Source organism: Aythya ferina (assembly GCF_964211825.1).
Source record: "Aythya ferina genome assembly, chromosome: 10".
Lineage (NCBI taxonomy): Eukaryota > Metazoa > Chordata > Aves > Anseriformes > Anatidae > Aythya > Aythya ferina.
Genome location: NC_140306.1, coordinates 19,204,436 through 19,219,718, shown reverse-complemented (window position 1 = coordinate 19,219,718; position 15,283 = coordinate 19,204,436). Strand labels below are relative to the sequence as shown.

The window sequence follows — 15,283 nt, the reverse complement described above, 5'->3', positions numbered from 1 at the left end:
CATCCTATGTCCTGTGCTCCCTAGCAATCTGCTGGTTAAGTAGATCTTTGCCGCTTATATGTGCAAAGCAGCAAAACCAATCTGCTTTACACAGCAGAGCTAAGTACCATATTCAGTAGTTGTTGGGATATGCCAACAGCATCTTTTTCTTCCCTGCTTTGTTTAGGTCTGCCTTGCTTATGCAAACCCACAGAACCTGTGCAGAAAGTAGTAGTGGTGGTAGTTGGTCTGAGAGTAGATAAAACACTAGGTAAAGGGAGCCTGGTGCTGTCCTTCTCACCCAGGCTGTGCCCTTGCTGGGTGTTGGGTGTGCGTGACCCAGGAAAAGTGCAGCTTGCAAATTTGAAAGGACCTTTTAAAGTGGAATCAGAGAGAAAGATATTATCTAAACCTGGGAAAGATTGGAAGTTAAAAGCCATAACTGTGGATTCCAAAAGATATGTCTCATGGTCAAAGGGGAACATATGGAATAAATTATCAAAGGAAACCATAGAAAGTGAATTTTATCAGTGATTAAAAAAAAATGTTGGGAGAGAGTATGGATTTTTTTTTTTTAAAGGCTGCAGTCTGGTGACAGAGCAACAGAGAAATGAGAGGGTTATTGAAGCAGATGTTTTGACCTCTCTCAATTTATTAGGTAATTGTCTCTTTCCCAATACAGATAATTGCAGGAGATTAAAGCATAGTATACAGACTGCCTTCATTCAGGAGATCTTCATCTCTGCATTGAACAGGGGTGTGTATGTGAAGTCTCCTGTAAGAGTTTTCTGCTCGTTCCTAATGTTTTCCCATGGTACTCATTCCAGGGGTGTGTCACACAGCAGAACTGCAGGTGAAAAAAGCCAATGATTTTAAAAACAAGTAATGTAGTAACTGTCCTTAGGAGGCTTATCTTGACAAGACTGTTATTTCTAGGGAAGAGATCTGATTTCAGTTTAGTGCCATTTTTCTTCCATTACTGCCTTCCTTTTAGCAAGGAGTGGTTGTTCAAAACCAGTGATTGCAGAGGGTATGGAGAGAGGTACCAAAGTGTCTGCAGCTCCCAGGTAATACAATATTTTTTTTGTTGTCTGAGTGCAGATGGGTCAGTGCTTCTAGATTTGCCTGATCTCTTGAGATTTGGCCCTGTCTGCTCTTCAAAAGACACTGAAATAATCACATTGGCACTTGTTATCTGTTTGGCTGTTCCTCTGAATTCCTTTTTCATTCTGTATTATGGTGCATAATGGAACTAGAGTTTATATCAAATTTACACTTAGGTTTTGGCAGGTAATTAGATATTTGGCAGGTAGTTAGGTGTATCTAACTGTGGGAATTAGGTTGCCTGTGTAATATGACTCCCATACATGAATATCCATATAAAAGAAGAAAATGCCAGCCATTTTAAGAATTAAAGAAATTTGTCTTGGCCATGTTTACAGTTCTAATTATTTCACATACAGTGTGGTTCATTGCCTACTTGTGATGTGCAGATATACAGAGGTAAGCTGAAAATACAGGTTAAAGGAAAGTTCCTCAAAGATTATTTCTCTTTGGTTGTGTCTTTTGCTGTCTGCAACGGGTTAAAACTGCCATTCAGTAACAGAGTAGGACTCAGGCCTTTCATTTTTCCTCCCTTCAACCTGGGCTCTGTATCCAGTGTATTTGTAGACTTTGTGGTTTCTGAAATCAAAGTCGCAAAGGCAGTCACATAACTAAACTTCGCATGAATTACTACACTGTGTGTGGTAGTTTAGTGGGAATGTGTCATATCAATTTTGGTTCTTGTATAAACAATTAGGTTTTGGCAGTGTGTGTTGAAGCTTGATTGAAAAAAGCTCCTGATAAATGAAATTACTGTGTTTCATTTCATAATTATGCTAGGCTTTTTAAACAGCCATAACGTGCTTCTTTAAAAAAGAAGAAACCTGATATGCAAACAAACTGTGTTGCAACGTAATGCCAATGTGGTCCTGCCTGACTCACAGAAATAATTTCCATGTTTCTCTAGTTTGTTTTCCTACTTGTAAGGCAGGTAAAGGGTAGTACATATATATGTACTATGTATGTATGTGTTTATGTATATACATGTATATATATAGGTCCCTTCCAACCCCTACAATTCTGTGATTCTATGATATATAAAGTATGTAATGGTGCAGTAAAGTCTGTGTGGGATGTCCTCTGCTTGCATGGTGATCTGTGCAGATTAGGGTGAGCTCTGCAAAGGGAAGCACAGTCCTATCAGACCAGCACCAGGGCTGCTGAACTGCAGCGGTAACTTAGGTAACTTAGGTGCTCTTTTTGTGTGTTAATGACCTCGCATGAATAGTGTGCAACTTTATTCTGTAAAATGTTAGATTGTCATTTGCAACTGACCAAAACAAATGTACTGATGGCTTTACCTAGATTGCTCTCCCACACTTGTGCCAATGGTAGCAAAATGAGGAGAGACAAGGAGAGAGAGGTTCTACAGAAATGCTGCCATAGATGTGGAAACAATCTGAAAAGAGGGAAATGAAATATAGGAAAAAAAAAGTTGAGGAGACTAGTAGTCATGTGATCTTGAACTCAGTGGAATTGTTTCTTGTTCCCAAGCCTGGTAAAATATGGATAAAAATACTGTTTTTGTGCTTGAAGTTATTTAAGTCCTGTAGTTCTATACATTTGTCACTTCTCCAAAATAGTGACAAGTCATTAATGTCTTTGCTTCACTTCTTTGTAGTTCATTTCCATCTTGCCTTGGGAAGGATGAGGGAAATGCAGAAATGACAGGAAAACTATCACATAGGGAAAATGGTGATTCATTACCTCCCCCTCTCATGCATCAGTTCTTATTTGCAGTATTCTAGAACAATGGCAATTGGAAGGGACCTTGTGAAGTCATTTCATGCAGCTGCCGGCTCAGAGCATGGCCAGCTGCATAGTGTGACCCGGTAGTTCAGGGCATTGCCCCGGTGAGTTTTAGATATATTCAGGGATGGAGATTCTGCAACTTCTCTGTGTGAGCTGCTCAGCCACCCTCAGCATGGCCCTTTTTTTCCTGTGGCTGGCTGGGATTTCCCCTCCGCTGCCTTTCATCCTTTGCTGTGTACCTCCGAGTAGGATCTGGCTTCCTCTGTTCTGTAACCCCATGAGGCAGTTCGTATGTCAAGTTAGATATTTCCACTTAGAAAATGTTCAATGGGTCCTGTGACTTTCCTTTGCTCTTACCTATTTTCCCCCAGTTATGAGACTGAGCAGTAGTTATTCAGAGGCGAGACAAAATGTTAGTAAGGTTACTGTCTCTTCTCCCCCATGCCCTTCAGTACCTCCAGCCGCTGTGCAGGCAGTGTGGAGAACAGGGAAAAGGCCAGCATTCAATGAGTTGTATTCCAACAAAATGAATACATTCAATTTCTAAATATAAGAATAGAGGTAACAGGTTCGGTAATTACTTATGAAAGGAAGATGATCTCTCAAGAGAGACGTTGGACCCTCAGAGAGAGATGGCGGTACTGGAGAGGGGCCAGCCCCAATGAGGGAGGCAAAGCCTTAGTCTGTCAGTGCTGAACTGTGTGTATTCCTGTCAGCAACCACAGTTGTTTGCCTGTTGCCACCTGCTCTGGTGTGCAGTGCCAGGGAAAGGATGCTCTTGTCAAGTCTAGGAGGGGAATGCAGGCAGCACGAAAGCCCTAAAGCATAGCCTGAAGGGATGCTCTGTGCACTCCTCCCTGATGAAGACACTGCTAGCAACAGCAAGCTGTTCTGGGCCTTAGAGCCCCTAGGCTTAAACCCATCCTAGCAAATAGTTGCAGGTAGCACTGTGGAGGGCACCACGCCATCTGTGCTGTGCAGACCAACGTGTCCTTCCTTGGCTTCCCTCAGAGGTGAGCTCCCCTTCCCCACTCTTCATCACACCATCAGACTGGATGCACTGCAGGCTGATCAGTCCTGGGATCAGTCCTTTTATTTGGGCTGAGTTTTAGCAACATATTTTCCCTTCTGTTACAGTACTGCTCTCTGTTAACACTGTGCAAACTTGCTGCCAATTCCACCTGCTGTGAGCAGCAGCAGCTCCCTGTGAGCTCCAGGTGGGAGCCGGGCCTGGCAGGCCTCGGGCTCGGCCTCCACAACCTGGCCCCAGGGGTGGCTGAAGCAGCCACCTCATGGCCATGCCCTGTTGGCCATCTGAGCATTTCTGTTGCCTGTGGCACATGTCATGGCTGCACCAAGGTTTACTTCGTTGTCCTGGGGGTTACAGGCAGGGCTGGCAGTTTGCAGTGTGGACCTCTTAGTTCCTGCACTGTATGCGTCTGAAAACACCAGATGCTTGCTAGGCAGCAAATGGTTATTGCAGTAATCTATTTCCTCACTCGGGCAACCCTGAGAACACTAACACTCCAGTTCTTTGTAGAGTTTCTTTACAACAGAATCCCCCAAGGGGAGCCCACTGCAAAAGGCACGAACTGCTAGTCAATTAGTGTCCTTTTTTCTATTCATCCACTAAATTATTTTTTAGCTTGTGGAAAGGAAAGCAAGACTGCTGGGATTTGATAAGCCATGGCAGGGTCTGTGCTATCACCAAGTGCCACCTTGCTGTATGCTCGAAGTGCTCTTGCAAGCCAGCTGCTTGGAAGGGAGCACAGGGGCAGAAGGATGCTGGTTTCTCTGCTTCTGCTCCCATATTTACTGTTTTTAAGTTAAAGTTGGAACTCACAGTCAGTTTACTTTCATATATATATATTTATATATACATAAGATCATTGCTGAAGCTACAAAAAAGGGGATAAGTCCTCCAAGAGTTTAAAAATTGCTTCCTGATTCTTTCTGATTTTTTTTTTTTTTTTTTTGGCTTAGAAAGCTGAAATACCTCTAATAGAAGCACAGGCAAGAACTAATGAGAAACACTTTGCTCTGTGTGCAGCTCTGTCTCTTTAAGGCATTTTACCCACACGTTCACGTTGTGGTTTGACTCTCAGAACCACTGGTTTTGATCATATTCCACAATTTATTTGTTGAAGCTTGTGTTGCTTAAGGCAGTTCCTCTCTGATTTACCCACTTAGTGGTCAGTTTTTGATGGTCTGTTTGCACTGTTTTGGGAGTCCAGTGTTTGCAAAAACTGTTGGGGGGAAAAATGGAAAGAAAATATGTTAATTTCTTATAGATGGTGTGAAATATGCCTTTGTCAGGGGGAAGGCTAAGGCATCTGGCATGATAATGAAGGGATTAAAATGTCTCTTCACTAAATAAATGTTTCGATGTTCTTTTATTCCTTGAGTTGCAAGCTGCTGACACCAGTCCTAACTCATTTTCAGGATTATTTATAAATGCAATTAGTGCCCAGAAACTCCCTTTATGTCTAGAGTCTTACTCTATCTAGAGTCTTGTAATGGTTTTAAGTGGATTAAATTAAGATCAAATGAGAGAAAGTGATGTGGTATTGCTAATTTACTTGGGAAATGCTGTACGTTAGTGGCTTCTATTGCATAACTGTTCAAATATCTTTTCTTTTTTTGGCATTTCACTGTTTGCCAGAACTTCTGGAAATACTTGATGATGTGTTCTGCGTTTTTGCAGAATTAATGTCTGATGTTTCCTGATAAGATTAGTGTTCTTCTACATTCTTCGGTATCATGAAGAACATGCTTTGCCACCTTGCTTAAGTGTACATGCCAGTCAGAATTTACACATCATTTAACCTCAGCCTACTCTGTAGGAATATGTTGTTTTCTATAGTAGATGCACAGTGCTTGTTTTCAGTTGGCAATAAAATGCCAAAAAGCAAGTTCAATGTGAACAAGGTTTCCCTCTCCTGTAGCCCACTCATCCAGTCCTACATCTGTCCAGCACCTCCCATCGTCAGTCCACCCCACATACACATCAGAAAACCTCCCAGGGCACTGTAGAAACCTCATGATCTGCTTGTGCCCCATCATGTTGCTCTTCTGACGGTCCTGGGGCAGTGAACGTCCCCATTGACAGCTGTGGCCTGTGAACCTGAGCTTCATTCCCATTGTTTGGATCCTTTCTCCACTTGCTTGGCAGTACGTAACAGAAGCCCACCACGACAGCACTGCTGCCTGTCGGTTGTTTCACTGCAGAGGGCACAGCCTGTGTTTCCCGTGCCCACACACAGCAGCACCCCGGTGTGAGCTGTCCCACCTTCTTCGTGCAGACACGGTGATTTGGTAGCTTGGTCACCACAGCCAGACTTCTCCATTCTCCTGAGCTCTGTCACTTCTCGAGGGGTGCCAGAGAGCCTGCCCACTGTCATGGTCCATGTGCAGTTCCCCCTTACCACTGCTCCCTGCCCTCTTCAGGCTTCGCTTTCATACATAGTCATGTGAAGGAGGGGATGGAGAAATCTGAAATGAATTTGCAAGGGTATTGGCCAACAGCAGGGGTCTCATCGTTCAGGTCAGTGAAGGCAATGTGGTTTTCACCCGTCATAGCTCCATTGTAGGAGGATGGGAATTTGGGATGTGTGTGTAAGGGGCTGGGGTGACATCCTCAGGGTTGGGTAGTACAAATGTTGTGTTGCTGGGAATACTGTTATAGAGGTTACTGTTACAGTAACCCCAAATCTAATGCACTGTGATGTTGCTGTTAACATAAAAAAAAAAACACCTGTTGTCACTTGTGGCATGCCCAGCTGCTCAAAGCACAGTAATTGGGAAATTTCTTCTAGCAACACTGCGAGGTGAAAGGAGTCAACTGTTTGAGAGGGGTTTGTGTTTTCATGGATTCGCTAATAGCTCTTGTATTTCTCAATGTTTTCCTGCAGTCAGCCACCTGCCTCACCCAGCACGCAAGAAGCAATCCAGGGCATGCTATCGATGGCAAACCTCCAGTCATCAGATTCCTGCCTCCAGGCATCCTGGGGTACCAATCAGGCGAAGAATAACTCCATCTCCACACAGAACTCTAAAAAAACAGGCGGTGGTAGTAACAAAAATGCTGGCAAGCGGTTACTAAAGAAAAGCACAAAAAACAGTATTGACATTGAAGATTACGATGAAGATCAGGACCATTTAGATGCCTGTTTTAAAGATTCAGATTATGGTACGTACACACGAAGCAGTCTGAGTTGTGTGTGTGCCTGGGTATGCGTGTGCATATTTACAAATACTCCCCGTGTTTCTCATGGGATGCTTTTTTAATTTCATGTGGTCTGTTGCACTGAAATATCAAAATGTTAGTAAGGAAGAGTGTAATCAACAAGAGGTCTGCACTGCAAAATTAAGCAAACACTCCATAATAGATAGACTGACTACAGAACCGGTGGTGATATAAATATCCAGTTAGACTGTACTTGAGACATGGTGTTACCAGTAGATCTTAAAAAGCATGGAAACACACTGACAATGTGGCAGTCCGCCAGCAAGCATGGGGAGCTGTCCCAAAAATGTGTGTCAGGTACAAGTACTTATGACAGGAATGTCCTTCTCTGCACAATAACACTAAAATGTCTAGGCAAGCTGAGTGAGAAGCTGAATTTGTACTTGGAGAAGGGTTCCTGTGGTATTTTGAGTGTTGGCATAGAAAGTAAGCATCTGAAGCAGAAGTGGGCGCATAGCCAGTTTGCACCAGTTATTATCAGTTCTACCATAATAATTTGCAGGAACAATTTTGAATATAAGAAGTGAGGAAAGGAAGAAAGTAATAATGTGAGGATTGATAGGAACTGGAAAACCTGAAGCCCTGAATGGGACAAGAAGAAAGTAGAGGTTTGTGGCAAGTATGGCCATCAGAAATCATGTTATGACCAGAAAAATAGCATGTGTTTTCACCCTCTGAGATACCAAGGCAAACTGGAGGTGCTGCGACATGTTGCAGAAGGCAGCCCAGTCATTTAGAGTGCTCTGCGATGCAGTGGTGGTGCTGCTAGGTGCTTTGAGAAAGGGCAGCTCCATGAAGCAGATGCCACGCATGGGCAGGGCTCTGCTCTGCTGAAGGGCAGATTTGCTCATTACACATCTGTGCTGCGACTGAATGGAGAGCCTTTGTTGTGAGCAGGCTTGGTTTCCAAAGGCTCTGCTGTTCCACATCTAATCAGCAGACTTACAGTGTCAATGGCCAAAGGCCACAGTAAGGGTAAAATCACTACTGATGTAACAAATGACAATGGGCAAGAAAATCAAATGCCTGTTAAAAAATGTACACACACAAACAAACAAAACTTCACAGTAAAGGCTGGGGCAAAGTTTAGATCAGGTGATGTTTTATCCCTGAGGCCTTTGAAGGGTCCTTTGGTAGAATGGTTCACATTTACCTCTTGGCCACTAGTAAATCAAGGAAAACGGTTTCTGAGGTCAGCACAAATGGCACGTCATCTTGTTTCTCTCTGCCTGACTGTGCTGGAGTCACAAGGGCCAGGAAGGTGAGGTGCCAAATGAAGCGGTTGGCTTCCCTGGCACTGGTAATTCTGCTTGCACTAGGCAGGCTCCCAGAAAAGGCTGCTTCCTGCTCCTGGGGGAAGAGCAGGGGATGTGGCAGTAAAGGAATCTGCCTTGGTCTGCTCCGTGCATGAAGGGAACCATGAGTCACTGCGGTGTGAGTTGTGCTTGTGGGTACTGCTGTCCAGTGAGGATGCTGTTCAGACAGCCATGAACATGAAAAAGCCCTACAGACACCAGAAATCAAGTGTGGGAGCCAAGATATGTTGTGATCTCTCCTGCATATCTCCTTGCTGTGACAGCTGTCTGTGCCTGGTAATATCAGTGGGCCATACCCGTGCTAAGTCATAAGTAGGACCACTGCTACTGCGATAGAGACACATGGCAGATCACACGTATCTTAGCCAAGTTGTTGTGGATAGGAGTTTGTGGGAGGTCTGTAGGATCTTTAGGAGTGTATCAAGTGACCAGGGTACTTATCTGCAAGCCGTGTTAGTGCTGGGCCTGATATCATACTGTGCATGTGAGAGAGCCTCCTTTGAAAATGTGAAGCAAGGCTTGCTTGCATCTGGCAAAACCTAAACCCATGGGGACAGGAAAAAATCTGAGACATGGCACCAAGTCCTTCCGTGCAGTCCAAAGACCAGTCCCTTAACAAAGAGGTGGCTGTCTCCCTGTGAATCATAGCGTGGCTCACTTTTTCCCAAGCTTTTGAAGAAAGGTAGAAGCTCCTCTCATGGCAGGAGTACCCACGCACCTACATGTGTTTCTTTGACACATGAAGATTCACATCTTGTCTCGCAAGGGGTTATGAGAATTGTACTGGCATGTCTTCAATATCAGTCTAGCTTGGGATAAAGAAACTTGTCTGTGTCTCTTACAGCTGTGCTGCCACTACACAGACAAGATGAAGACTGCTTTTTGCTGTTTGAGAAGTTTATCTGTGTATCCTAAAAGTAGCTGGTTGCAGCGTAATGACAGCAACTTCTAAAATGCAGTGTGTAGATGAGAGCAAGAGAAAGTCTCCTGATTGTTGCAGCTGTGTCACCACTCAGCGTTACCTCTGGGGGACATAGCTCTTCTGAGCTGCGATGCCTGCGGGCACCATAACTGTACAGAGCAAGTGGACTTGTGTGCAGCACAGAGCTGTCCCCACACTGAAAGTATCCTCTTTGTTTCCTACTGTAGTTTACCCTTCTCTTGAATCGGATGAAGATAATCCAGTATTCAAATCTCGGTCAAAGAAAAGGAAAAGCTCAGATGATGCCCCTTATAGCCCAACAGGTAAGTCCATAAAATCTGTGCTACCCAGACTCAGACTAAGTCAGGCAGGTACCTAATGAACCAGCCATTTTTCAAGGAATGTGGAAACTGTAAGACCACAACTAGCAATTTCTCTGTATAGTGAAGGATTAATTCTTTCCAGCACAATGGGAGGTGATTTCATGTGCTGGGACTCAGCCGACCAGTTTTAGCCTTTTGCCATCAACCAGCAGGAAAAAGTCGTTCCTGGATGGGTTGTTTTTTTCCTTCGTGCTCTTGGTGAAGGAATGATTGGTGGCCACCTTAGCAGTGGCGTAGTTGTGAAACCACAGACAGCTGAGTAGCCCTGGCTTTTAGGTGTTGACCAAATAGAGAGAAATGACAGGGAATGTGAGAATGGTCTCCTCTGAGTTTGGCCAAAGCTGATGGTCTGGAAAGGTGTTTTTGTTGTGGCTCACCAGAGGCAGTATAAGAGGCTAGGGGGTTCCTAGACCCCCCTTTGCTATGGCCCACTAATGGGGGAGTCTCCACAGCTTGCTGCGTGTGACAAAGAAGCAGTGTCTCAGCTCGTGGCACTGCATGTCCATCCCCAGCAGATGGGGCGGTGAACGCTGTCCATTTGGAAACGATGCTGGACTCATTCATACTACCTGTAGTAGGCAGAAATCTCCCATGGCTTCAGCTTCAGGTAGCTGCATCTGCCTGTGAGGTTACTTGGCTGTGTTATATCTTTGTTGGCAGCTTCTCCCCAAACCACTGTGACTGGGTGGAGGCTGTCAGCACTTCCTTCTTCGTACACATCCTGGGGAGGAAGGAAGAGCAGAGGCTGTGGCATCCCTGGCTTTTCCTGCTCAGGAGGGCAGAGTCTCGCTGCCCAGTGTGGCTGTGCTGCTCATCTGGGCACACGCTGCATGTGTCTCACCTGCACCTGCTTTCCTTGCAGCACGAGTCGGCCCCTCGGTGCCTCGACAGGACAGACCGGTGCGAGAGGGTACAAGAGTCGCCTCCATTGAAACCGGACTTGCTGCTGCTGCCGCAAAGCTGTCACAGCAGGTGAGGTTGCTTGGGAAGTAGTAGCTGTCAGGACATGAAAGCAGCAAAGTCATGCCCAAATAGCAGCGGTGTCAGTCCTTCTTAGGGTTTATTCATGTCAGGAACACAAGGGTCATCAGTCTCAGGTGAAATAAACAGGAGGAAAGTCCTGTAGTGTTGCAGCATACCTGACAAAGCCCCAGCACAGGGCAGGCAGTGTGTCAGAAGTACAGAAAAGCATGAGAGAGCAACCATGGCTACCTTGCAGGCTAATGGTAGAAGGAGGGTCCCTGAAAGGAGTGTGTGAGAACGGTGTATTGATGTGCATTTGAGAGTCTGACTGGTGTGATTGCCTTGTCTGTGGAAATCGGCTGCTGGGAAGCATTAGGGTTTTCTCTCAAAGCTTTGGTGAACCGAGGATAGCTCATGTCAGTTCAACAAAGATATTGAGGCATTTCTGGGTGTTGGTAAGTGTCCTTTGGTCTCTGGAGGTGTCATATAGATGCTAAGTGCCTCATGCACTTGGGCCCCACAAATATGACAGAGCAAGGTGTGAAGGTGATGAGGTCTGCTGGAGCCAGGTTGGCGAGATGCTGGAGTTGCTGGAGTTGTGGCTTTTGGTGGCATTGCACTTTTATGATGGGTGCTGTTAGGTAGAAGAGCTCCAAGAACGGTAGCAGGGTTTCAACAAGAAGTGGATTTGAAGGTAGGCAAGGGAAACAGGACGGTGAGAGACCACTTTTCTCATGATGTGCAGTTGTAGGTGGTGAGATAATGTCTGTCTTAGCAGGAAGCAGATTCTATGAATAAGTGGGGTGCTTAATATCCTCCATGCTATTGTGAAAGTGTGTGAAGATTGAAGATAGGAGATGCCAGTTTATGTGGAACTTCAAAAGGTTTGTTCATGCAAAACCACTCTGGTCTCCCAAGGCAGGGTCGTTTCGGTCCTGACTGGCTGCTACTCGCCGCAGTGTGCACAGAGTTAACAAGCAAGGAGGCTCTGCACAAAGCACAGAGAGGCAAGAAAGGCAGCGTGTGCATGCAGCAGAGATCTGTGAGAGAGATGGTATCGGAACAGACTGAGCAGTTTGTACATGGCAAACTCCATTGTTTTTCATTGTATCAGGACCCTAAGCAACGCCGCTGGCCCTTGCCATAGCTAAAGGTCTTCTGGGGATTAATATGAGCTTCATGTTTGTCATTTTAAAGGAGGAACAAAAAGGCAAGAAGAAAAAAAATACCAAAAAGAAGCTGTCAACCAACAACGCGAACAAACCGGCTCAGGAAGGCAGCTCGCCAGAGCCGAAGCTGGAGTCACATGCCAGCAGCCTCACAGATCACGAGTACACCGCAGGGGCCAGCACCTTTGGGGTCGCCCAGCCTAACAGGGGATCACAGCCGATGGCACCCGGTGTTTTCCTCACACAGAGGAGACCCTCATCATCCTCGCAGAACAATGCCTCCGCCAAAGGTACCAGGAAACGCCTGGGGTTACGCTCTAGGAATGGGGAAGGGTGATTTGGTCATGTAATCCATGCCGTTTGCAGGGCCCTCACATATTATGTTTGTCATGGGTCTGTAGAATTGTTTTGGTAGATCAGATCTGGTTGGAGATCTAGCCCACGGCCTTGGCTCCCCTGGTAGTGTGGGCCCAAATTTGTGCCTTGCTGCTGGGCTGTTGTTGCAGGGTGTGAGGCATCCTGTGCTAGGAAATGCTCCTGAGCATGCCCCAGGGTTCCTGAGGAGGACATGCAGTGGCCACGTCACAGTCCAGCCCGTCTGGTGAAGCCTTGTCAAGGGGAGGATGCATCCATAAAGGCTGCTCTGCTCAGGGCGGGGTCAGGCACTGCTGAGGTCGGCTAGTGGTTGTGCAATACCTGTGCATACCTGTAAAGGAGGACGTCCTGCCCAGCGCGTGTAGAGTAGTGCAAATCTGCAATCCTGTTGCAACAAAAGAGCAGAGGAATGTCAGACCTTGGGAGTAACACAGCCACGCAAACAAAACCAAGAGAGGAAGAAGTCACTTGTCTGCCATAGGGAAAGCCAGGGCTGGGCTGGGGCCTTCTGTTCTCTGCTTGAACTGTGCTGAGAAAGCACGATGAAGGCAGGTGTGTGGGACAGGCAAAAACTCCAGTCAAGTGCACTGTGTATGGTGAAGATCAAGTGCTCGATCCCACTGGGAGAGGCCCTGTTGTAAAAAGTGAGGCTATGTGGCAGACGTTTCCAGTATTCCGCATTTGAGTGGAGCAAATCAGAGGCAGTGTGTAGTGTCCTGCAGCCCCAGTAAAACATCAGGGCAGCTGAATGGGCCATACAGGAGGATGTGTACAGCCCATTATAGGCCCAAGGGCTCTGTCAGGAGCTGGCAAGACTTGTAGCTGTCTGCAGAACCAGAGTGAAATGAAAGTATTTGCCTGGAATTGTGTCTTTGTGATGACATGGTAATGTGAATAAAACAGGTCCAAGAGCATGGAAGATGTGATGGGAAGAGGAGTGCTGAATGGAGCCAGGCCCTGGTCTGGCAGGTGAGCTGGGTGCCCAGTCAGGCCATCGTGAAGGGAGCCTGAACAGGCACGTGGATCACACCTTGCCCGTGACATAGCTCAGTCCTCAGAGGAGGGAAGGAGCCATGTGCCAAGAGTATGTGCCTGACATTGGGTGAGAGGAGCACATTCAGAGCCTCCAGTGAAGGGCCTCCAGCTGGGGCCACCTAGGGGACTTCAGGGCATCTCTCTTGCATGGAGCACAGGAGATCCCAGAGCTTGGGAACTAACAGGTTGGGAATGAAGGGACTGTGGAAGGAGAAGGTGGGATGAAGCAGAGTCAGGGAGCTCTCAGACTATTTCACGAAGGGAGACAACTCACAGTGAGGCAAAAGGATGAGAAATGAAGAAACTATAAATTGCTTTTGTATGCCGCCAGTCTTCTATGGCTGTAGAAGCACATTCTTATTGAGAAAAGGTATGGTGTGGAAGGTCACCACCTGCCCTTTGGGCTGGAGCACTCAATGCAGGTGGGAGAAGTGGAGAGGAACCAGTCTTTGCAGGTGTTGCATGTGAGTGCACTGACAGCATTATGGGCAGGGAAATGGCTCTGTGGGTTTGTGGAGTGCCAGGTAGTCCCAGATACCTTGGAGATTCACAATGTTTCTGGCTGTAAGGTAGTAGCTGGCGAGAGGTGGGGTAGAGATCAGCTGTGACAATTGTACAAGTCTCTGAGGACAAGCATGCAGGGAGCACAGGCCTTCCTGAATGGCACAGCCCACGAGCAAGGGCTCACAGTGGTGTTTTTCTTTCTTGAGTGTGGGGATAGGGGAGGTTGTCCCAGTTAGGTGCTTTGTAGTGCCTTGGTGTTAGCCTAAATCTGTAAAGATGTGCATGTCTGTGCGTGTGTGTGTGTGTGTGTGTGCATGCACTGGGACATGCAGCTGTTCAGCAGCTTGTGCCTAGGCTGGATGCAGGTGGTCTCTCTTGGGAAAGAGAGGGCAAGGAACCACAGTGGTACGTGGACTGGTGCCAGTGAGGTGCCAGACTGTGTCCCCATGCTACAGATTAGCCCTTGAGTGTGTGCAGAACAGTAGAGAGGTGTCCAGAGGTCCTGGGGGTGTGTGCATGCCCACGGTGAAAGCAGGCAGCATTTTACAGCCTGCTGGGTGCCTGTGTGAGCACAGCCTCCCCAGTGGGGCAGTGCTGGAGACACTGGGTTTGGACGGACTGTCATGCTGGGGGAAAACTGATCACCCACAAGCCATGAGCTGGGATGCATGCGGGCTGGGTGAGGGCACAGCACAGCAGGGCTGGCACTGTGGGGGTGCCCCAGGTGTGTGACGGGACGCGCCCCAGCTGCGGTGGTGCTGCTTTGGCTCCTGTGCTTGGTGCACCGGGGAGCTGGGGTGGGAGCGGGCAAGGACCCAGGCTTGTGGGGTGGCTGTGGCCTCGTGGAGGTGCTGGGATGGGGCCGGGCTTCCCATGGGGAAGGCAGCAGTGGTACGGGGCTGGAGGGTCACTTTGTGTAGGGCTGGAGCCGCCCTGGGGCTCACCCACTCCCGCTCTCCCTCCAGGAAAGCGCACGAAGAAGGGGATGGCCACGGCCAAGCAGCGGCTCGGCAAGATCCTGAAGATCCACCGGAATGGCAAGCTGCTGCTCTAGCAGCCTCCGGGCTACTGCCACCTAACTTTGGCCACCATGACGGCAACCCTTTTAACTTTCAGCGGTTGGAGTGTACAGAATCCTGCTATAAATATTTTTTAATATAGATGTCCTTTCTCAGAGTGCTGAGAGCGACCAGTCCGCAAAAAGTTAACGCGCCCCCGGCCCGGCCCCGCGGCGCTGAGCAGCGGGAGGCGGTGAGGGGCGGCGGGGAGCGGGCGGGCGGCGGTGCCTGGCTGCCGTGTAGATGCGTCTCCTGAGGCATCCTTTTCCTAGAATGTAGCTTGTACATAGCTTTTGGAATAACGACCACCCGTTTTTTATAAGGGGAAAGTCTCTCTGGGCGCCGCCAGCCGCAGCGGCCCGTACCAGCTCTTTGCGTAACTTCTTGTACGAGGAGGGAGACAGTTATTTTACTAGCACCTTGTGGAGTGTTTCCGTGTTTTGTGACGATGTAATTTATTAATGTTTGTAGCTTTTT

General features: G+C 47.3%; 1 protein-coding gene across 2 annotated transcripts in view; it reads left to right on the top strand.

Moving 5' to 3' along the window:
* Positions 1–14,908, top strand: part of PHF2 (PHD finger protein 2) — a 95,953-nt gene extending 81,045 nt beyond the window's left edge. The window contains exons 18-22 of one of the 2 annotated variants that reach the window (XM_084530824.1): positions 6,747–7,024; positions 9,547–9,642; positions 10,565–10,674; positions 11,863–12,124; positions 14,714–14,908. In XM_084530824.1, coding sequence (XP_084386950.1) covers positions 6,747–7,024; positions 9,547–9,642; positions 10,565–10,674; positions 11,863–12,124; positions 14,714–14,802 — 835 coding nt within the window. In that variant the 3' untranslated portion in view covers positions 14,803–14,908. The remainder of the gene's footprint in view (positions 1–6,746; positions 7,025–9,546; positions 9,643–10,564; positions 10,675–11,862; positions 12,125–14,713) is intronic. The other variant, XM_084530825.1, reaches the window with a different exon arrangement.
* Positions 14,909–15,283: the final 375 nt, after the last annotated feature.